This window comes from Sphaerodactylus townsendi, linkage group LG10, assembly GCF_021028975.2.
Source record: "Sphaerodactylus townsendi isolate TG3544 linkage group LG10, MPM_Stown_v2.3, whole genome shotgun sequence".
NCBI lineage: Eukaryota > Metazoa > Chordata > Lepidosauria > Squamata > Sphaerodactylidae > Sphaerodactylus > Sphaerodactylus townsendi.
In genome coordinates, this window is record NC_059434.1 from 86,158,587 (window position 1) to 86,181,304 (window position 22,718).

Consider the following 22,718-nt stretch of genomic DNA (forward strand, 5'->3'; position numbering starts at 1 on the left):
TCTCTCTTACCTGCTGCCAGATCCCTGCCAGGAGGTCCTTCCCACCCCTTCCTCACTTCCTGGACAGCTGCCAGGGGCTGAGTCTCCCCCTCCTCTCCCTCCCTCCCAAGCAGGCAGAGCTCCGCATCCAGGTCTGCCGGAGACGCAGCAGAGGCCAGATGTTGGGAATCCGTCAGGTGCGGCTGGATTTTCTTGCTGAGTCTCGCCGCTTACAGGGCTGCCCCTTTGCAAAGCACAACAGGCCGGGCTTCTACTCAAAGTGGGCAGGGCTTGGCTCCTTGCCAGATGCCTTTCCCCCCCCTTGGAGGTGGGAGGGGGGAAACCACTGTGTCAAAACAAATACTTGCCAACCTCCAGGTGGGGTCTGGAGATATCCTGAAATTGCAGCTGATCTTCAGATGGCAACATCGAGTTCCTCTGGAGACGACGTCTGTTTTGGAGGGTGGCCTCTGAGGCAGGTTTTTTTACTTAATTTATGGGATGTATTTCATTCATTTGGTACCCCATGTTTCTCCCCAATGGACTTTATCCACACAACAACCCTTTGAGGTAGGTTAAGCAGAGAGAGAATGACGGGCTCATCGCCTAGCCAGCTTCCATGGCAAAGCGGGGATTAGCGCCCAGGTCTCTTAGATAACAGTGCAACTCGAGACCACAGTACCTTGTCGACTCTCGGTTTTATTCAGTTCGTTTGGAAAATGGTGGGAGATTTTGGAGCAGAGCCTTGGGGAGGAGCTCGGCCCAAATGTGATGCCACCGTCCAAATTCCAAAGGGGCCGTTTATCCAGGGAAACTGATCCCTGAAGTCCGGAGTTCAGTTGTATTTCCAGGAATGTCCAGTCACCGCATGGACGGCAACCTGATATGCCCTGGCCCTGTTTCTGCTTGACTGCAGTGTGCAAGCCAAGTGTGTTTGGAAAGCGAGAAGCAACTTCTTGCAGTTGGCTATCCAAGGGATGTGACGCTGCCCTTTGTGCTGGCTCAAACACGTGAATTAATAATAATCAGCCCCGTGCGAAGTTGATCCCAGGAGCTGCCAAGTGGATCTGCTGCCCCAACAGATGGCATTTTGATGCGTTAATGATTGATCACTAGAAGGGTTTGAAACGTAGAACATAAAAATCCAGACTTGCCAGGATAAGAAGGGATCAGCTGCAGTCCAGCAGTCGAAGCTCTGCTCACGATCCGATCCTGACAGAAGCCGTTTTCAGGTGGCTGGTTCAAGATGCACGAAGAAGAAGAAGAAGAAGAAGAGGAAGAGGAAGAAGAGGAAGAAGAAGAAGCAGAAGCAGAAGCAGCAGAAGAAGAAGAAGAAGCAGCAGAAGCAGAAGAAGAAGGAGAAGAAGAAGGAGAAGAAGAAGAAGAAGAAGAAGAAGAAGAGGAAGAGGAAGAGGAAGAAGAAGAAGAAGAAGAAGGAGAAGAAGAAGAAGAAGAAGAGGAAGAAGAGGAAGAGGAAGAAGAGGAAGAAGGAGGAGGAGGAGAAGAAGAAGAAGAAGAAGAAGAGGGGGAGGAGGAGTAGTAGTTTGGATTTATATCCCCCTTTCTCTTGTGTGAGGAGACTCAAGGTGGCTTACAAGCTCTTTACCGTTCCTCTCCCCACAACAGACACCTGGTGAGGCAGGTGGGGCTAAGAGAGTCCAGAGAGAACTGTGACTAGCCCAAAGTCACCCAGCTGGCATGTCATCGGAGTGTGGAAACACACCTGGTTCACCAGATAAGCCTCTGCCACTCAGGTGGAGGAGCGGGGAATCAAACCTGGTTCTCCAGATTAGAACCCACCTGCTCTTAAACACTACATCACGCTGGCTCTCCGTCCTTTCAAGGTTGGTCAAATGAATACCCAGCTTGCTGGCTGTGAAGTGTAGGTGAATGGGGAAGGCAGTGGCAAACCACCCCGTAACGATATATTCTGCCTCGTAAACATCCTGATATGATGACACCCCACCGGACAGGAATGACCCTGTGCCGGCATCTCCACTTTCCCCCCGCGAATTCATCCATCACAAGAAACCAGAAGTTGATTTTAGTTCTCTTTTACAAATCCTTTAATTTCTAAACGAGAGGAAGCAGGGGAGGAGGAGGAGGAGTTTGGATTCATACCCCGCCTTCCTCTCCTGTAAAGGGACTCATGGCGACTTACAACTCCATATCCAAAATCACATAAAATGTCACAATATCATAGAATATAACCACAAAGCCTGAACCTGTTAGGATCATACATAAACCATCCCAGAATGTAGATATTTTTAAAGTATGGATGCACACTTTCTATTTAGATTTTTCCATATAGTTTTTTATTGTTTAGAGTCAATCACAGTGCAATAAAATGTGTATTTAATATATTTTAATAGTTATTACACTTCTCAACTGTTTTGGCTACTGGCTCGTTTTTCAGGTTGGATTTGGATATTTCCCCCTCCCCCTTTGTGGTTGTTGGAAGTGAGCTGCCCCTCACTGGCCGTCTTCAAACAGCAGCTGGACAAACACTTATCAGGGATACTCTAGAGCCGAGGTGGCGAACCTTTGGCACTCCAGATGTTATGGACTACAATTCCCATCAGCCCCTGCCAGCAATTGGCCATGCTGGCAATTTGCCATGCTGGCAGGGGCTGATGGGAATTGTAGTCCATAACATCTGGAGTGCCAAAGGATCGCCACCACTGCTCTAGGGTGACTGTTCCTGCCAGAGGGGTATTGGGGGTGGGGGATGGCGCCCAGAGACAACTCCTTCTCAGGGTGCCGCACTTGGGAGCGTGGCTCGGGGGCACTGAGCCCAGCCCCGCTGGTCTGTATGGAGGCTGGGGGTGTGGCTCAGGGGAAGGGCAGTGCAGGGGTAGGGCAGCCTGCCGCCGACCCCCACCCCTGGCTTCCGTGCAAGCCTGCAGGGCCCGGAGAGGCCAAAAGTCGGCCTGGAGGGAGACAGGGGGTTGGGGCTCAGTGGCAGGCAGCTGGGACGCATGCCTTTTGGTCATGTGGGGTAGCTGCTCGGTGCCCTCCCATGTGACCAAAAGGCGTGTGCCTGGGGACATAGGTGACCGCATATCCCTCTAGGTGGTAACGCCTCTGGTTCCTGCACTGAGCAGGAGGTTGGATCATTGCGATCCAGCAATCTCGTAGCGGTAGAGGTAAACGTAGAACTGCAGCAGCTTCGCCAAGAGGGAGGGGCTGAACACTCTGACTCTGCGGAAGCCCATTCCCTCGTAGACTCGCTGAGCCGCGTGCTGCACCATGGAAGTCCCAAGGATGACCGCCTTGTACCCTCGCTCCTGGGCAAAGCGGAGGACGGTCCTGGTAAGCGCCTTGGAGAGCCCACGGCCCCTGTGTCCCTTGGCCACCGACATGCGCTTCAACTCCAGCGCCTTGCCCCACTGCGACGGGTCTTCGGGATGGACAGCGGCCACCATCCCTACCACTTCCTCTCCGGACGTCGCCACCCAAAGGCAACAGTCTTTGGGTTCCAGGTAGGCTTTCCGGATATCCAGCAGATCTGTGATGAGCGCAACTTGGATATATTCCGTCCAGAGGCCCTTCATGTGCATCCACCCCATTACCAAAAGGGCTGCCACCACTCCCCAGGAGTAGAGGAAAGAAGCTGAGACCCCATAAGCCAGCAGCATCAGATGAGTCTGAGGGCACCGGAGTACATGCCAACAGCTGGCCGGAGCATGTTCTTGGTTGCCATCGGAGAAGATGGCGCGCACTGCCTTGTAGTCGCTGTCCTCGAAGGTGCGGATGTGGTATTCAGCCATGATGGAGTCACATCACTCTTGTGCTGGAAAACTCATCAAGACACCGTCAACAATGGATTCCCTAGAATGGTGCAGAGAGATGTTCTCACCAGCTCTTCTAGGCCTCAAAAGATGACCACGTTGACCCTTGACGCACAGACTTATTAACTATGCTTTTTTAATACACTTATTCCTAATTATGTTTCTGACTAGTCTAGGTACGGTTTGTATTCTGTTTACATTTCTCTTTGAATATTGCCGTGTCTTAATTTTTTTTCACATTTTTAAATTAATTTTCAAAATTTTTGACAAACAACACAACCAAGAAAAAAAAATCTTTACATGAAACAATCTCTTACATTTTCCCAACTATTACAATTTGTATTTGTTAAAATTTGATATAGTCACAAGTTTAGGAAACATTTTACTTTCATTTTGATCATCTAACACAAACTCGCGGCCCTCCAGATGTTATGGACTACAGTTCCCATCATCCCCTGCCAGTATCATGGATCCACTAAACTTTTTTGTATAAGTTTCTAATTCTATAGTTTACTTCTCTTATCCTAAATTTACATAAGTTAGTAATCTGCTCCATTTTTTTTAGAAATTTCATAATTGATCTGATTAACTAAAATATTAATTTCGCCATTATTACTCATTCTTGATGGCTTTCCTGGCCGGAATCACGAGGGTGTTTGTGGGTTTTCCGGGTTGCATGGCAATGCTAGTGGAACACGGCCATACAACCCAGAAAATCCACAACACTCTATTACATATTCAGTGTACTTATCCATCCATTTGTATCAGGAATTTTATCTGCTTTCTACTTTGAGGAATAAGCTGACTGGTGGCAGTCCCCACAAATTTATATAGTCGGTTGTATATTTTACTCGGTAGCATGTTTAATAACACACTTTTGGGATCTAATACTAATTTGATTTTGAATTTTTTCTGCATCTCTCTGTGAACCATTATCCAATATTTTCTTGCTTTCTTCCATACCCACCACATGTAATAAAATGCCACATCTGTATTTGGGCATTTCCATCATTTGCTATTATAATCTTTGCTTTTGCTACGTATTTTGGCATCACCTACCGCCTCTAAAACATGTTATACTAGTTGTCTTTTAGCATCTGCCAAATGTTGCCAAAGGTTAAAACAAAGGACTGCCTTTCCGCATGTGGCCTCCCTTGCTTTCCTCTTACACCACCCAGCCAGTGGTGGGATCCAAAAATTTTAGTAACAGGTTCTCATGGTGGTGGGATTCAAACTGTGGCGTAGCGCCAATGGGGCTGGGTGGGGCATGACAGGGGGTGGGGCCTTCCTGGGCGGGGCTGTGGCAAGGACGCAGCCGCTGCGCCAGTCCTTGGGCGGGAAACAAATGCACACATGCGCAGGCTGCCACGCACGCCAGTGCACCTCCTGCTAGACTGCTTCAAGTTCTGCGCGCTACTGCTGAGAGGAGGGGCGTAACAAAGGCAAAAATCACATGGCAAAATCACCAATGAGTCACCCCCTCTTGGCACACACACATAATTAGTAACCTCCTCTCGGGAACCTGTGAGAACCTGCTGGATCCCACCTCTGCACCCAGCCTACGCAAACGTGTGACCCTGAAGTCTGGCAAGGAAAGACCAATAGATGCCGGTCTTGTGACTTGCCAGAGTGGTAAGGAAAAGCCAGAGGGGCCCAAAAGCCGGCGTTGTTTGTGAGCAGAAGAGTTTGCCAGCAAGGGACGGGTGTGTGTGTGTGAGTGTGTAAGAAGGAAGAGCTTCAACTCTCCAAGGGACAGAGCCAGAAGCTAGATCCTTGTGCCACTGGAAATCAAAGCAAAGCTTATGTCGTTTTCAAGGATCACCTTTCCCAGGCAAGGGGCTCACTCCTGGCCCCTCAAGCCCAACTGCCCCCACCTCTCTCTTACCTGCTGCCAGATCCCTGCCAGGTGGTCCTTCCCACCCCTTCCTCACTTCCTGGACAGCTGCCAGGGGCTGAGTCTCTCCCTCCTCTCCCTCCCTCCCAAGCAGGCAGAGCTCCGCATCCAGGTCCGCTGGAGACGCAGCAGAGGCCAGATGTTGGGAATCCGTCAAGTGCGGCTGGATTTTCTTGCTGTCTTTCCGCTTACAGGGCTGCCCCTTTGCAAAGCACAACAGGCCGGGCTTCTACTCAAAGTGGGCAGGACTTGGCTCCTTGCCAGATGCCTCCCCCCCCCCCCGTTGGAGGTGGGAAAACCACTGTCAACATAAAGATTTGCCAACCTCCAGGTGGGGTCTGGAGATATCCTGAGATTTCAACTGACCCTCAGACTGCCACATTGTGTTCCTCTGGAGACGACGGAGGGTGGCCTCTGAGGCAGGTTTTTTTTTAATTTATGGGATGTATTTCATTCATTTGGTACCCCCTGTTTCTCCCCCATGGACTTTCATCATTCTCCTCTCCTCCACTTTATCCACACAACAACCCTTTGAGGTAGGTTAAGCAGAGAGAGAATGACGGGCTCATCGCCTAGCAAGCTTCCATGGCAAAGCGAGGATTAGCGCCCAGGTCTCCCAGATAACTCGAAACCACAGCACCTTGTTAACTCTCGGTTTTATGCCGTTCGTTTGGAAAATGGTGGGAGATTTTGGAGCAGAGCCTTGGGGAGGAGCTCGGCCAAAATGTGATGCCACAGTCCAAATTCCAAAGGGGACGTTTTCTCCAGGGGATGTCGCGGTGCCCTTTGCGCCGGCTCAAACACGTGAATTAATAATAATCAGCCCCGTGCGAAGTTGATCCCAGGAGCTGCCAAGTGGATCTGCTGCCCCAACGGATGGCACTTTGAGTGATAATGATTGATCACTAGAAGGGTTGGGAATGTAGAACATAAAAATCCAGACTTTTGCCAGGTTGAGAAGGGATCAGCTGCAGTCCAGCAGTCGAAGCTCTGCTCACGACCCGATCCTGCCAGAAGCCGGTTTCAGGTGGCTGGTTCAAGATGGACTTAGAAGAAGAAAAATTTGGATTTATATCCCCCCTTTCTCTCCTGTGAGGAGACTCAAGGTGGCTTAGAAGCTCCTTTCCCTTCCTCTCCCCACTGCAGACGACTTGTGAGGCAGGTGGGGCTGAGAGAGTCCAGAGAGAACTGTGACTAGCCCAAGGTCACCCAGCTGGCAGGTAGGAGTGTGGAAGCACACCTGGTTCACCAGATAAGCCTCTGCCACTCAGGTGGAGGAGTGGGGAATCAAACCTGGTTCTCCAGATTAGAATCCACCTGCTGTTAACCACTGCGCCACGCTGGCACTCCATCCTTTCTTAGCCTTCCATCCTTACAAGATGAGTACCCAGCTTGCTGGCTGTAAAGTGTAGGACCTACACTGTAGGTGAATGCGAAAAGCAGTGGCAAACCACCCCGTAATGGTATATTCCACCTAGTAAACGTCAGGATGGGATGTCACCCCACAGGACAGGAATGCTGACACCTTCACTGTTTAAGAATAGCATCAGTGAGGGGCAATTGACAAAGGAATTACCACTTTCCCCCGTGAATTCATCCCTCACAAGAAACTAGAAGCTGATTTTAGTTCTGTTTTACAAATCCTTTAATTTCTGAAGAAGAGGAAACAGGGGAGGAGGAGTTTGGATTCATACTCCGCCTTCCTCTCTTGTCAAGGGACTCAAGGCGACTTACAACTCCCTTCTGTTTGTCTCCCTTACACCTTGCGTCCCCTAACACCAACGGGAGCCACCATTCCTCCTCTTTTTCCAGGAGGGTTTCATTGTACATTAAATGCTGGACGCCGATATTTTTGTACTGAATGCTGCATTTTAACGGGTTTTTAATATTTATGGTCAGTGGAGTTTATATAATTTATTTGCAACTTGTACTTTGTTTACATGCCTTGTCTGTTTCATTGTCATATGCTATGTTGTACACCACCCAGAGCCCTTCGAGGGTTGGGTGGCATATAAAATTAATAATAAAATAATAAAATATCAAAAATCACATAAAATGTCACAATATCATAGAATATAATACAGATAACCACAAAGCCTCAATCCGTTGGGATCATACATCAACCATCCCAGAATGTAGATATTTTTAAAGTATGGATGCACACTTTCTATTTAGATTTTTCTGTATAGTTTTTTTATTGTTTAGAGTCAATCACAGTGCAATAAAATGTGTATTTAATATATTTTAATAGTTATTAAAGTTCTCAACTTTTTTGGCTACTGGCTCGTTTCTCAGGTTGGGTTTGGATGTTTCCCCCTCCCCCTTTGTGGTTGTAGGAAGTGAGCTGCCCCTCACTGGGGGTCTTCAAGCAGCAGCTGCACAAACACTTATCAGGGATGCTCTAGAGCAGGGGTGTCAAACTATGGCCCTCCAGATGTTCATGGACTACAATTCCCATCAGCCCCTGCCTGCATGGCCAAGGGGTAGGGCTCATGGGAATTGTAGAGGGCCATCAGTCCCTCCCAACATGAGCATCGGCTATACTGGCAAGGGCTGATGGGAAATGTAGTTCATAAACATCTGGAGGGCCGCGAGGTTGACACCGGTGCTCTAGAGTGACTGTTCCTGCCAGAGGTGTGGGGGGGGATGGCGCCCAGAGACAACCCCTTCTCAGGGCACCCCATATGCTTGGGAGTGTGGCTTGGGGGCGCTGAGCCCCACCCTCGCTGTCCTACATGGAGGATGGGGGCACAGCTCAGGGGCAGGGCAGTGTGGGAGCAGGACAGCCTGCCGCCAAGCCCCCCCTGCCCCGCCCTCCGTGCAGGCCAACAGGGCCTGGGAAGGCCAAAAGTTGGCCTTCAGGAGGCTGGGGGTTGGGGCTCAATGGCTGCACTGAACAGGGGGTTGGTTCCTGCACTGAACAGGGGGGTTGATAGATTAATTTTTTATATCTTCCAGATAGTATACTCATCAGTTCTCAGTGGTGTGAACCTTTGGCACTCCAGATGGCCTGCCTGAGTCCTCAGCCCTACCAGCATAGCATCCAATTGGCCATGCTGGCAGGGGCTGATGGGAATTGTAGTCCATAACATCTGGAGTGCCAAAGGTTCACCACCACGGGACTAGACAGTCAAATCCAACTCTCCGATTCTATGAGATGCTGGGGTCTGACCCTGGGAGCTCTAGATTCCAGGCAGCCCTTTCTGGAGAAAGCCATCATCGCGATCCAGCAATCTCGTAGCGGTAGAGGTAAACGTAGAACTGCAGCAGCTTCGCCAAGAGAGAGGGGCTGAACACTCTGACTCTGCGGAAGCCCATTCCCTCGTAGACTCGCTGAGCCGCGTGCTGCACCATGGAAGTCCCCAGGATGACCGCCTTGTACCCCCGCTCCTGGGCGAAGCAGATGACGGTCCTGGTCAGCGCCTTGGAGAGCCCACGGCCCCTGTGTCCCTTGGCCACCGACATGCGCTTCAACTCCAGCGCCTTGTCCCACTGTGACGGGTCTTCTGGATGAACAGCGGCCACCATCCCTACCACTATCTCTCCAGACGTCGCCACCCAAAGGCAACAGTCTTTGGGTTCCAGGTAGGTTTTCCGGATGTCCAGCATATCGGTGACGAGTGCAGCTTGGACATATTCCTTCCAGAGGCCCTTCATGCGCACCCACCCCATTACCAAAAGGGCTGCCACCACTGCCCAGGCGAAGAGGAAAGAAGCTGACACCCCGTAAGCCCCGAGGAAGACGGCCAGCAGTAGCAGGTGGGTCTGAGGGCACCGGAGTACATGCCAACAGCCTGCCGGAGCGTGCTCTTGGATGCCGTCGGAGAAGATGGCGCGCACTGCCTCGTAGTCGCTGTCCTCGAAAGTGCGGATGTGGTATTCAGCCATGATGGAGTCACATCACTCTTGCGCTGGAAAACACATCAATACACCGTCAACAATGGAATCCAGAGAATTGTGCGGAGAGATGTTCTCACCAGCCCTTCTAGGCCTCAAGGTGCCCCTTCTATTCTATTCCTCCAATTTCGGAGTCCCCCTGTCATCTAGGGGACCCACTTTTTGTTACTGTTTGTTTCCCCCTTTTGGGAGGGTTTAATTTGGGGTATGCTGATGCCATTTTTACTGAATTACCGCTGTGAGCAAATATTTAAATTTTTAAGCCCAAATTTTAATTTAATGGGGTTTTGTTTATATATACCGTATGGAATCTGTGTTGTGCGCCCAGAGCCCTCCGAGGAGTTGGTAGTATAAAATCCATAAATAAATAAAATAAGCCAAATAAGGTGCCCCCTTCTATTCTATTCCTCCACTTCTCGAGTCCCCTGTCATCTAGGGGACCCACCATTGTTACTGTTTGTTCCCCCTTTTGGGGAGGGTTTAATTTGGGGTATGCTGACGCCATTTTACTGAATTACCGCTGTGTTTTAAATATTTAAATTTTTAAACTTAAATTTTAATTTAATGGTGTTTTGTTTATATATACCGTATGGAATCTGTGTTGTGCACCGCCCAGAGCCCTCCGGGGGTTGGGCGGTATAAAAATCCCATAAATAAATAAAATAAATAAATAAAAGATGACCAAGTTGACCCTTGAAAGGCACATTTCAGCCTTCAGCTGGATTCAACCTGGTGAACTACGCCTGCAGTGTGGAGGAACAGATATTTGTGGAATGTGTGGGGTCAGCAGAGGCACACAGCCTATAGGGCAGTGGTGGTGAACCTTTGGCACTCCAGATGTTATGGACTACAATTCCCATCAGCCTTTGCCAGCATGACCAATTGGCCATGCTGGCAGGGGCTGATGGGAATTGTAGTTCATAGCATCTGGAGTGCCAAAGGTTCTCCACAACGGCTATAGGGGCATGGGGTCACTCATGTCCCCATGTACACTCCATTCAGTCATGTGGAGGGGGGCGCCGGGCCACCACCCCATGTGATGCAACAGTGTACCCCCAGCCGCACGCCACTGAGCCCTGTCCCCCGCAGGCTGCCTGCTGCTGTCCCCAGGCCTTGGGGATGCAGGAGGCGGCCTGCAGGGAGAAGAAGAAGGGTTTGGATTTATATCCCCCCTTTCTCTCCTGCAGGAGACTCACCCTGTGAGGTAGGTGGGGCTGAGAAAGCTCCGAGAAGCTGTGACTAGCCCAAGGTCACCCAGCTGGCGTGTGTGGGAGTGCACAGGCTAATCTGAATTCCCAGATAAGCCTCCACAGCTCAGGCGGCAGAGCGGGGAATCAAACCCGGTTCCTCCAGATTAGATACACGAGCTCTTAACCTCCTACGCCACTGCTGCTTCTCCTGGAAGGTGGGTGGGCGGGGCTTGACACTGCCAAGCCACGCCCCTGAGTGCAAGGGGAGCAGGGGGGCACCCCAGAGAAGGTGTTGTCCCCGGGTGTCATTTCCCCCCAATACACTGAGGGTCAGGAGGAGGTTTGCCAGGTCACCCTCTGGCCACCGTGGGGGATGTGGGGAAGGGTTACCAGATCCAGGCTGGGAAACCCTTGGAGATAAAGGCGATATGTACAGATATATAGTTTATAGTGTTTTAAGCCATATAGACACATATAGGTAGCCTTAAAAGTTAGCCTGCACAAAGAGTGAAGCATGTTATATAAAATCATCTTAGCTAACATCCCTGATGAGGCTTGCAATTGAGTTTGCCGAAGATCTGGTAAACACGAAGGAATGCGAAAGGGGTGAATGAAAGGGCATCGAGAAATGAAACTCTGGGAGCAGCCTGACACAGGCTCTGAGTTGAAAGAAACGGGGCCTCTCAGTAGAGATAAGGGTTAGCAGAAGACTTGATTGCTATAGAAACTTTATACATGAGGTGTTTTATTATTATTATTATTATTATTATTATTATTATTATTATTATTATTATTATTTATTGGGTTTATAAACCGCCCTCCCCCGAAGGGCTCAGGGCGGTGGACAACATAAGTAGAGCACAATATCAGATTAAATACAATAAATATAGATTAAAACGGCTCTAGTAAAAATAAACCCTACCCCATTTAAAATGCAGCATAAATTAACTCAGGATGGCGCCTGCTATCAATTCCCACTAAACCTCAGAGGGGAAGGAGTGGCAGGATCTCCATGATGTTATAAAGGAGAAAGGAAGAAGGAGAGGGGGCCCCTATCAACGGCTAGTCTCTCCAAAGGCCCGGTGGCCTTTTAGACTCAAGTTACATTAAAAATATAAGAAGGAAAGGTGTGGTAAGAGGTGGGATAAGATGACCAGGTCTGTAGTACGTTTACTTGACTCAACCCAATGAGCAAGAAGCGGGGAGGTATGTTTTTGTCACTATAAATTATGTTACACAGGCGGCAGCTCTTCGAACCCGGCTCCCTGTCTGATTTTTACGGAGAGTCTTGGTTCCCTCTTCTGCGCAGAATTGAAACAATAAAACTCTGAACACTGAAGAAGCTTATGGACGGTTATTTGTGAGTAACCGGACAGAGCCCTTGCTCTGAGGACAGGGCCTAGCCCCATGCCTAACAATGGGGAGGGGAGTCTGGGTGGGGGGAGGGACCTCAGTGGGGTACGACGCCCTGGAGTCCCCCCTCCAAAGCAGCCATTTCCTCTAGGGGGACTGATCTCTGTGGTCTGGAAATGAGCTCCGATTCCAGGGGATCCCTGGGGCCCGCCTGGAGGTTGGCATGCCTAGCCAAAATGCCCCTTGGTAAGAACTGGCCTCATTGCTGGAAATAGTTTTGCCAGCTCAAAGTCAAAATAACTCTTGCTCTCGCTTAGAAAAAGGGGTCTTCCTCAGAGCGGGACAGAGCCGGAAATGTGTTGCCGAAGAGACCCCTCTGACCGAGCCGGGCCTGCACAGACTCGCTCCAGATCCTGGCATTTCAATCTTGTTACATTGCTTAATAAAATATTTAAAAGGACAAACTGCTTCGATCCATCATGATTGACAGAAAGCAAACAAGTGACGCTAGTCTGCAGAAGTTAACTTGCAAGCAAGCAGAACTGTGGAAAGAGTCCAGAACAGTCCAAATATCGGATTGGCTGCCTGGTTCATGCCTGTTTCACAGAAGTCAATCTACTTTCCCAGTGAAGAATTCAGTGTTGCCTGTTTCGTTCTTGGAACGCTGTCATCATAACGTCCAGCAAAAAGCAGTACTGAGCAGCAGTGGCGTAGGAGGTTAAGAGCTCGTGTATTTAATCTGGAGGAACCGGGTTTGATTCCCAGCTCTGCCGCCTGAGCTGTGGAGGCTTATCTGGGGAATTCAGATTAGCCTGTACACTCCCACACACGCCAGCTGGGTGACCTTGGGTTAGTCACAGCTTCTCGGAGCTCTCTCAGCCCCACCTACCTCACAGGGTGTTTGTTGTGAGGGGGGAAGGGCAAGGAGGTTGTAAGCCCCTTTGAGTCGCCTGCAGGAGAGAAAGGGGGGATATAAATCCAAAACTCTTCGACTAAAATGGTAATAGAACAGCTGCTATACATGTATATCTATAACATCTTTTAAAAGTTTCATTCCAATAAATATACACAATTGTGAATCAGCAGACAATATTGTGAAGATTTCTGCCTGTTGCATCTGTTTTTCGTTTCCGCTCTACATTCTGACACACAGATTTATGTATTAACTATGCACTCTTTAATGCACTTATTCCTAACTATGTTTCTGACTAGTCTAGGTATGGTTTGTGTTCTGTTTACATTTCTCTTTGAATATTGCTGTCTTAATTTTTTTCACATTTTAAATTAATATTCAAAATTTTTCACAAACACAATAAAGCGAAAAAATATTTACATGAAACAATCTCTGACATTTTTCCAACTATTACTATTCGTATTTGTTAAAATTTGATATAGTCACAAGTTTAGGAAACATTTTACTTTCATTTTGATCATCTAACATCACATAGCTGATATTGATTCTTACTTGGACCCACTAAACCTTTTTGTATAAGTTTCTAATTCTATAGTTTCCTAAATTTATCCTAAATTTATCCTAAAATTACATGTTAGTAATCTGCTCCATTTTTCCCCCCGAAATTTCATAATTGATCTGTTATGAACTAAAATGTTAATTTCGCCTCATTCTTGAAGGCTTTCGTGGCTGGAATCACTAGGGTGTTTGTGGTTTTTCCGGGTTGTATGGCAATGCTAGTGGAACACAGCCATAGAACCCGGAAAATCCACAACGCCCTATTACATATTCTGTTAGTTTAGTTATCCATTCACGTCAGGAACTTTGCTTTCTGCTTTGAGGAATAAGCTGCTCCGGTGGCAGTCCCCACATATTTAAATAGTCCATTGTACATTTTTCATCTGTTACTTGGTAGCATGTTTAATAAGACACTTTTTGGATCTAATATTAATTTGATTTTGGATTTCTTCTGCATCTCACAGGGAACCATTATCCAATATTTTCTTGCTTTCTTCCACACCCATCACATGTAATAAAATGTCACATCTGTATTTGGGCATTTCCATCATTTGCTATTATAATCTTTGCTTTTGCCACATATTTTGGCATCATCTTCCGCCTCTAATACATTTTATACTAGTTGTCTCTTAGCATCTGGCAAATGTTGCGAAAGGTTAAAACAAAGCACTGCCTTTCCGCATGGGGCCTCCCTTGGTTTCCTCTTTCACCACCCAGCCTACGCAAACGTGTGACCCTGAAGTCTGGCGAGGAAAGACCAATAGATGCCGGTCTTGTGACTTGCCGGAGTGGTAAGGAAAAGCCAGAGGGGCCCAAAAGCCGGCTTTGTTTTTGAGCAGAAGAGTTTGCCAGCAAGGGACGGGTGTGTGTGTGTGCAAGAAAGAAGAGTTTCAACTCTCCAAGGAACTGAGCCAGAAGCTAGATCCTTGTGCCACTGGAAATCGAAGCAAAGCGTAGGCACAACGGTCCACAGATTCCCAGGCAAGGGGCTCACTCCTGGCCCCTCAAGCCCAACTGCCCCCACCTCTCTCTTACCTGCTGCCAGATCCCTGCCAGGTGGTCCTTCTCACTTCCTGGACAGCTGCCAGCTACTGAGTCTCTCCCTCCTCTCCCAAGCAGGCAGAGCTCCGCATCCAGGTCTGCCGGAGACGCAGCAGAGGCCAGATGTTGGGAATCCGTCAGGGGCGGCTGGATTTTCTTGCTGTGTCTTGCCGCTTACAGGGCTGCCCCTTTGCAAAGCACGACTGGCCGGGCTTCCACTCAAAGTGGGCAGGGCTAGGCTCCTTGCCAGATGTCTTTTTCCCCTTGGAGGTGGGAGGGGGGAAAACCACTGTGTCAAAACAAACGCTTGCCAACCTCCAGGTGGGGGCTGGAGACATCCTGAGATTTCAACTGACCCTCAGACTGCCACATTGTGTTCCTCTGGAGACAACGTCTGTTTTGGAGGGTGGCCTCTGAGGCAGTTAATTCTTGTATCGATTTCTAGGGAAGTGAATCAGCCATGAGTCATTTCCTCACTGAGGAACCCCTGATAAGCCTCCACCTACAGGACTCTGCACAGTCCAAAAGTTCCCCTTTATTTTTCCCTTCATCTTCTTCCCAAATTGCATGCTATTGCTTTGAATAGGCATGACGTCAATTGTTATGAGAAGCGTCTCAGGAATTTCCAGGACGCACAAAACAAATACTTGACACTCTAATTTGAAGAAGAAGAGTTTGGATTTATATCCCCCCTTTCTCTCCTGTAAGGAGACTCGAGGTGACTTCCTTCCCCTTCCTCTCCCCACCACAGACACCTTGGGAGGCAGGTGGGGCTGAGAGAGTTCATAGAGTACTGTGACTAGCCCCAGGTCACCCAGCAGGAATGTAGGAGTGCGGAAACAGATGTGGTTCACCCGATAAGCCTCTGCCACTCAGGTGGAGGAGTGGGGAATCAAACTCGGTCCTCTGGATTAGAATCCATCTGCTCTTAACCACTCACCAGCTGAAGCATTGGTTAAACGTGAAAAGGTGGCTCAGGCTGGCCTGATCCCATCAGATTTCAGAAGCTAAGCAGGGACAATCCTGGTTAGTACTTGAAGACCACCAAGGGAATTGGGGGCCGCTATAATGAAGTGAGCAATGGAAATGGTATAATAGGAGCGTGCTCATTATATGAAGTGCTGTGGTACACGGACTGATAATGTTGCCGCAGTTGTCTTATTTGTCCAGAGGTATCTCACACCCTGGGTTCTAAATCCTCAAGAACCCAGACAAGTAGCCTGCCACCGGCCCTTTTACCATAAGAAGAAGAGTTTGGATTTATATCCCCCCTTTCTCTCCTGCAGGAGACTCAAAGGGGCTGACAATCTCCTTGCCCTTCCCCCCTCACAACAAACACCCTGGGAGGTAGGTGGGGCTGAGAGAGCTCCGAGAAGCTGTGACTAGCCCAAGCTCACCCAGCTGGCGTGTGTGGGAGTGTACAGGCTAATCTGAATTCCTCAGATAAGCCTCCACAACTCAAGCGGCAGAGCGGGGAATCAAACCCGGTTCCTCCAGATCAGAGTGCACCTGCTCTTAGCCACTGCTCTTAGCCACTACACCACTGCTGCATACCCCAAGCATCGAAGCCAAAGGGCAGACTTCCAAGTCTTTTAGGATGACCGAACAGAAAAGCCAATCCTGCAAGGTAGGACTCTGCAAAGTGAGTTTCCCCAAGAACAATATCTGGTAGAGTGCAACCACTGGGTTAGGCACTGGATTTAGGTTGAAGGCCGCTTGGAAACACGAAACACTTTCCAAGCGAATGGGGGAAATGGATTATGGTTGTGCTGAAAACAAATAATAATAATAATAACAAACGAGTCAGAAAACAAAGCTATCCCACAGCAAGGGAGTAACAACACACAGGTCTGAAGAAAAACTCAACCACAATGTTGTCCCTCAACCACTCACCCTGGCCAAAGGTTCAAGCAATCAGTTTCTGAACAGCAAAATAAAATCATTCAACTAGTAAATCTAAGACCTGAGATAAGGCCAAAATTTTTTTTTACACTTTTCCAGGGCTTTGGTATATATCTTTATTGAGAGAAAAACCCTAACCTAAAGTGGCAAGGTACCAATTAGCCAATCAGATTAAAGAAAAGTGATCTACAACTTTATGTAAGAACTGCTTAACCAGATGTCATAAAAGGTCAGGATGAAAGGTAGCAGGGCTGGATTTCTACAGTAGAAATAAAACCCTCCTTTGTCAGGATGATACTGCAATATTTCTTAATCGGCTTAATTGTGTGAAACCAGTTTAAGGTTCAGCCTGTGTCAGAGGTGGAGGAGTAGGAAGGAATTTTTCACCTGGCCACCTGGCTGTTATCAGGATGTCAGAGCAGGTGGACTCTAATCTGGGGAACAGGTTTCAATGGCTATGCAGTGTTCTCATTTAACCCTTTCCGCTATAAGGTTTGCAATTTTAGAATCCAGGCAGCTTCTCACGAGACGATAGATATTATTATGGAACAAAGCTGACTGAATACTAAAATCACAAACTTCATATCCAGAAGGGTTAAATGAGAACACTGGACTTTATTTATGGCAGCTCCTTATGCAGATAAGAGCTAAGACGTGCCTAAACAGTTTCCTTGGGAGCAGAGTATACAGACTTGGAAGATCAGCCAAGTTCTTCTTTGTATAAATAAGGTTTTCACTACACATCACACAAATAATCATAAGATATGCAGTACAAATTTGGCAAGACGCAATTTTTTCATTCTGGCAATATTCTGACAGGCTTTGCGGAAATTATACTTTGTATGCGCTCTAGGTAACTGCTGTTTTAATTATTATATATGCTTTGTGCAGTTAGGAGACTGTTCACGTTCTGTACAATTATACTTTGTGTATGCTCTGTGGATATTGTTCTATTTTTAATGTATTTTAAATTATTCATCTGTTGGCAATTATTGTCGTTTTTATCTTTCCAGTTGCATGCCCCAATGAAGCTCATGCAAAATGTGCAGTTTTTTCCCCACAATCACCCTTTTATTTTTCTTTTCAGCCTTCATATCTCCTTTCATATTTGGAAGATCCACAACTGGTGAGCACGGGCTAAGTTAAGAGACGAGGACTGCAGTGGCTCAGAGCTTACACCACAATTGTCGGTTTCTGTCCACTCGAGGGATTGCCAAGGGACGCCCCCCATGGCTCCGCCCAGGGCATCGTGCCCCCTCTGTCCTGTGGGCGTTATGTCACTGTTGCCAACAGGAAATTTGGGGGTGGAGCGTTGGGGCAGGCAGGGTTTGGAAAGGGAAGGGACCTCAGTGGTATATAATGCTGTAGGGTCCTGGAGCCCAGAAATCAGTGTGGTGTAGTGGTTAAGAGCAAGTGCACTCTTATCTGGAGAACTGGGTTTGATTCCCCACTCTGCCACTTGAACTGTGGAGGCTTATCTGGTGAACTGGATTAGCTCATGCACTCTAACACATGCCAGCTGGGTGACTTTGGGCTAGTCACGGTTCTTCGGAGCTCTCTCAGCCCCACCCACCTCACAGGATGTTTGTTGGGGGTGCGGGAGGGTGTAAGCCCCTTTGAGTCTCCTTACAGGAGAGAAGGGGGGATATAAATCTAACTCTTCTTCTAAATCCGGATCTTTAGGCCTCACCTGGAGGTTGGCAACTCATTAGGGAGAGAGGCAGTTGCCTTTCACACACATTTGGTCTCTTCGGGTCAAGCATACATTACCTTTGGATCAGTTTCTCAACTGTGCATCTGTTTCCCCTCTTCAGAACGGACTGTGCTGCAGATCAGAGAAGCCCTGAGGCTTTCCAGCAGCTTTGTGTCCAACCTTTAGGGCCTGCGGGCACCTTTGGGATGCTGATACAATTGGTGGGTGTTCCCACAAAACGACTGCTGCGGATTGCCTTCAGTCACACAGCAAAGATCCTTGTACCATACTAGCAGTTGATGCCGAAGGTACATTTTCTAAAATTTGCAAACCCAGTGATATCTCCACTTGTCAATCAGAAGCCTTGCTGGGGGAAAGTCCATTGGTCTCGCCCATTTTAAAAAAGGACTTGGGGGATGTCAGAAAGTTTTGGTGGGCGCTCACAGGCACCACACTGGAGGGACAAGATCTGGGAAACCCAGGTTCAAATCCCCATGTGGCCACAGGAGATCAACCTCCACCTAGCCTACCTTGCAGGGTTGCTGTGGGGGTAAAACAGGTGAGGAGAATTATGTAAGCCGCTTTGGGTCTCTACTGCTGAGAAAAAATCGGGTATCAACAAAGTAAAGGAACAAAGTGAGCTAAGGTACTCTGCAAAGTATATTCAACAGCTCTGAAATTTAATACAAATAAAATTACGGTGAACAGTGTAGGAAAAGCAGCATGATCCTAACCCTTTGTGTACAGATGAGGTCCAGAAACTCACTACGAAATGAGGTAAGACACAATTGGCACCTTCGCATACCTTCATAAAATCAGATTTTCCACTTAATCTAACCTAGCCAGGACTCTAGCCCAGGAGAAAATTGGTTTTTAGGGCAAGCAGAACCTACACATTGCTTCTTTAGATGTAATAGCAGACTATGGCATGCTTAAAAATAGACACAATTAACGTCCACAAAGAGAGGAAGAGCAAGACTTCCGTATGGCCACGCCAGGGTTTGCTGTGACGTTTGAACCTGGCTTAGGAGCGGCAGGACAAAAGAAGCAGAAAGCCAGCGCACATTCTTCTGTGCGGGTGACCGCATGCCACAAACTGTCTGCTGTGTACCCTGAGGGAACGGACAAGATGTTTCTACACCAAGAGAACATGAAGAAAAGGCCTCTGCCACACCCAGAAGAGCAGGCAAACAGCTCTTGTGGATGCTGGCAACGTGGGCCACTCACTGACCACGCATGTCAAGAACTGCCCTTTCTCTTTCAAAAACATAAAGTAACCCTGAGGCAGAAGTGCTGGCACACTTCGAATGGCTGCCACGAGGCCAGAAGCACACTTCGAATGGCTACCACAGAGTTGTATGGAGAAACTTGCTTTCTCCACCAACAAAAATCTCTCTTTAAGCTACATCTTCCAAATCAAGAGTCCGGGTATAGCAAGTGCACAGAAGAAAAGAAAAGGAATGGGGAAATATATATTTTTCAGCATCCTTCATTACTAGACTCTCTCGGGGCTTGGTTTTCCGCGGAATGCCCTCTTCGACAACCGGAAAATCAACACTCCAAGTGTACACAAATGGAGACCTTTTGCCTTGCCCATCATCCAAAGCTGAGCATTTTTCTTTGTTCCACGAAAACTGCTGTTTGAGAGAAAAACAGCTTGAAATGCCAAATCTGGTCAATGACTGCTGATCAGTTTCCGGCCCCCTCCTCAGCCCACAGAGGGGATATCGAATCGATGCTTGGAAACAGTACAGCTGGCCAACCTGCCGTAGACGGTGGGCAAGACGTAATCGCGATACACATGGAAACCGATGCTGTTGTACAGGGCGTGGGCTTCGTGCTGTACCATCAGGGTGTTCAGTACCACCGACCGGTAGCCGTGTTCTCGGGCAAAGGAGATCACCGTCTTGCAGAGGGCTTTGGCGATGCCGAGACCCCGGTAATCCTTGCGGACCGACATGCGCTTCAACATGAGCTCCTCCTGGCATTCTTCGGAGGGTCGCGCCCCCACTGTGGCTACCACACACTCATCCACCTCAGCTACCCAAAAACAGGATCCTTTGCCCCCCATGTATGTCGCCTGGATGTCCAGCAGGTCCTCTTGCAAGCAGCGGTCGATGTATCTGGACCAAACGTAGCCCAGCACCTGCCGCCCCGTGGCCAGCAGCAGAGTGATGGCGAGGATGGGCAGGAGGAGGGATTTGGAGCTGGTGAGCAGGAGGCAGAAGGTGCAGGCCAGGACCAGAATCACCCATGGCTGCTTCAGCATGTGGACGCACAAAGTGGGGACGTACTCGCTCATCCCGGTGGCAAACAGGTCGCGCACGGTCTCATAATCCTCATCCTGGTACTCGCGAATATGGAAAGGCACCATGGCGCTGCGGGCGGAACTGAAACAAGAACAGGCAGGGTCTGCGTGGGTGAAAGAAGACGAGCAGTGCCAGGAAGCAAGAGGCAGCGATGAAAAGAAGAAGAAAAGTTTGGATTTATACCCACCTTTCTCTCCTGTAAGGAGATTCAAGGTGGCTTACAAACTCCTTTCCCCAAAACCTTGTGAGGTAGGTGGGCCTAAGACAGGTCTCAGGGAACTGTGACTAGTTCAAGGTCACCCAGCAGGAATGCAGGAGTGCGGAAACACATCTGGTTCACCAGATAAGCCTCTGCCACTCAGGTGGAGGAGTGGGGAAATCAAACCCGGTTCTCCAGATTAGAATCTACCTGCTCTTAACCACTACACCACACTGAAAAGTGTTTCACTGCAGAAAAAGAAAGGGATCTGAAGGACTGTGTCTCCCCGTGCACCAACTAGTGGTCAGGTGTCCATCTGCTGGCTATCCTGCCGCACAGGGTGGAACTGACCAGAGCTCATGGCCTGTTCCATTATGGCTCCAGCTCTGTGGAATGGGTTCCCTAAAGAGGTGAGGGACTCCCTCCTGGGGGTTTTCAAGAGGAGCCGCAAGACCTGCAAGTTTGTCAGGGCTTATGAGGAAGTTTCAGCTGGTGGGCATCTTTTAAGGAGCGGGCGGGGGGGGGGGGGGGGTTTGGGATTTTATTTTTTAGTTCAAACTGAAACCGTTTCTTAACTCTTGTTGTAATCACAAAGAAGCGCAGGCTATAAATGATAAGTGTCTGCCACAGGGAGGGGCTGCGGCTCAGGGGTAGAGCATCAAACCTGTAGGGAGAAGGTCCCAAGGCTCAGTCCTCAGCATCTGAAGCTAAGACAGGGGTAGGGAACCTTTAACACTCAAAGAGCCATTTGGACCCGTTTTCCACGGGAAAAGAAAACACTTGGAGCCGCAAATAATTTTTGACATTCAAAATAAAGATAACACTATATATATAGGGTTTTTTTTTTACCTTTTACTCTGCTCATTCTGAGAAGCGCATGGATGCGCCCGCCCTGCTGCCTGCAGGGCGGGCAAGGATGAAGCTGGTGGCTCGGGCTTGCCGGCCGCCGGGAAAGCGCTCGCCCCCCTCCAACGGGGTGGGTGAGAGGGGAAGCCCGCGGCGTGGCCCAGCTGACCATGGGCAGTTGGTGCGCCCGCCCTGCTGCCTGCAGGGCGGGCAAGGGTGGGGCCGGCGGCTCAGCTCGTGGAGCCACAGTGCAAGGGCAGAAGAGCCGCATGCGGCTCTCGAGCTGCAGGTTCCCTACCCCTGAGCTAAGAGGACGAGGAAGCAGGGGATGAGAGAGACCTCTGCCTGAGATGCTGGAGAGCAGCTGCCAGTCAGAGCACAGCATGCAACATGCAACGAAGCAGCAGAGGGCCTTTGGTAGAAGACCCAGCAGCTGTCCTGGGTTTATCTACTTTTTCTATTTAGATCCCAAGTGGGGGACCCAAAGCGGCAGGTATTGTTCTCCAGTGTATCCTCACAACAACCCTGTCTGAGTACACACGGCTGGTCTAAAGTCAGCAAAACACTGGTTCATCCTCACAATAACCCTGTGAAGGGGGTTATGAAGGTCACCACGGACAGTCAGACAGGTAGCATTCTGCATTTGGCCCTCACAACAGTCCTGCAAGGTAGGCAAGGGTGAGAATCCCTGATTGGCCAAAGGTCAGCTATATATCGGTCCCCTCCATTGTACCCTCACAACAACCCTGTGAGGTAGGTGAGGCTGAGATGACATGGCTGGATCAAGGTCACCCAATGAGCTCCCATGGCACAGTGGGGATTCGAACCCGGGTCCCTGGGCTCCTGCTCTGTGGCTCCAACCCCCGCAACACGTGGGGGCTCCAACTCTCCCCCTCCTTCCCTCGGGGGAAGAGCTTCATGCAGGGCCGACAAGGGCTCACCTTCTCCCTTAGCAACGGCGCCCTCCCAGCTACACCTTGCCGCGCGGCTAGGCTTCCGGTGACGTCACTCAGGCGCTTCCGGTGGCGCCTCTCGCGCTGACTATTTTCAGGCTCCGCTGACACCATAGAGTTGGACTGGAGCGTATTATCCCCCTACTAGACAACACTTCCGGTTCCATTTGGGCTTTCCCCTCCTGAGGGTAGCGGCCTTT

The 22,718-nt window shown here is 49.1% G+C and overlaps 3 protein-coding genes across 7 annotated transcripts in view; all 3 read right to left on the reverse strand.

Moving 5' to 3' along the window:
• LOC125440179 (N-acetyltransferase family 8 member 3-like) overlaps positions 1–43 on the reverse strand; it is a 7,084-nt gene extending 7,041 nt beyond the window's left edge. The window contains exon 1 of the mRNA XM_048509847.1: positions 11–43. The gene's annotated coding sequence lies outside the window, so the exon portion shown is untranslated. The remainder of the gene's footprint in view (positions 1–10) is intronic.
• A 2,635-nt stretch (positions 44–2,678) lies between these two features.
• Positions 2,679–5,788, reverse strand: LOC125440181 (putative N-acetyltransferase 8B). Its single transcript, XM_048509853.1, has 2 exons — positions 5,656–5,788; positions 2,679–3,772 (listed from the first exon to the last, which is right to left on the reverse strand). The coding sequence occupies exon 2, from the start codon at positions 3,747–3,749 to the stop codon at positions 3,093–3,095; it is 657 nt and encodes a 218-aa protein (XP_048365810.1). The 5' UTR covers positions 3,750–3,772; positions 5,656–5,788; the 3' UTR covers positions 2,679–3,092.
• A 2,925-nt stretch (positions 5,789–8,713) lies between these two features.
• Positions 8,714–22,670, reverse strand: LOC125440180 (probable N-acetyltransferase camello). 5 transcript variants are annotated; one of them, XM_048509849.1, is made up of 3 exons: positions 22,507–22,669; positions 14,611–14,879; positions 8,714–9,575 (listed from the first exon to the last, which is right to left on the reverse strand). In XM_048509849.1, the coding sequence occupies exon 3, from the start codon at positions 9,550–9,552 to the stop codon at positions 8,881–8,883; it is 672 nt and encodes a 223-aa protein (XP_048365806.1). In that variant the 5' UTR covers positions 9,553–9,575; positions 14,611–14,879; positions 22,507–22,669; the 3' UTR covers positions 8,714–8,880. The 5 variants fall into 5 exon arrangements, with proteins under 5 accessions (XP_048365806.1, XP_048365805.1, XP_048365807.1 ...); XM_048509848.1 differs by having other exon boundaries at positions 14,611–15,057; XM_048509850.1 differs by lacking the exon at positions 22,507–22,669 and adding an exon at positions 18,289–19,919.
• Positions 22,671–22,718: the final 48 nt, after the last annotated feature.

Bases quoted from the DNA above. Each gene is read 5' to 3' on its own strand.
- LOC125440181 (XM_048509853.1), bottom strand. From the start codon at position 3,749: ATGGCTGAATACCACATCCGCACCTTCGAGGACAGCGACTACAAGGCA.
- LOC125440180 (XM_048509851.1), bottom strand. From the start codon at position 9,552: ATGGCTGAATACCACATCCGCACTTTCGAGGACAGCGACTACGAGGCA.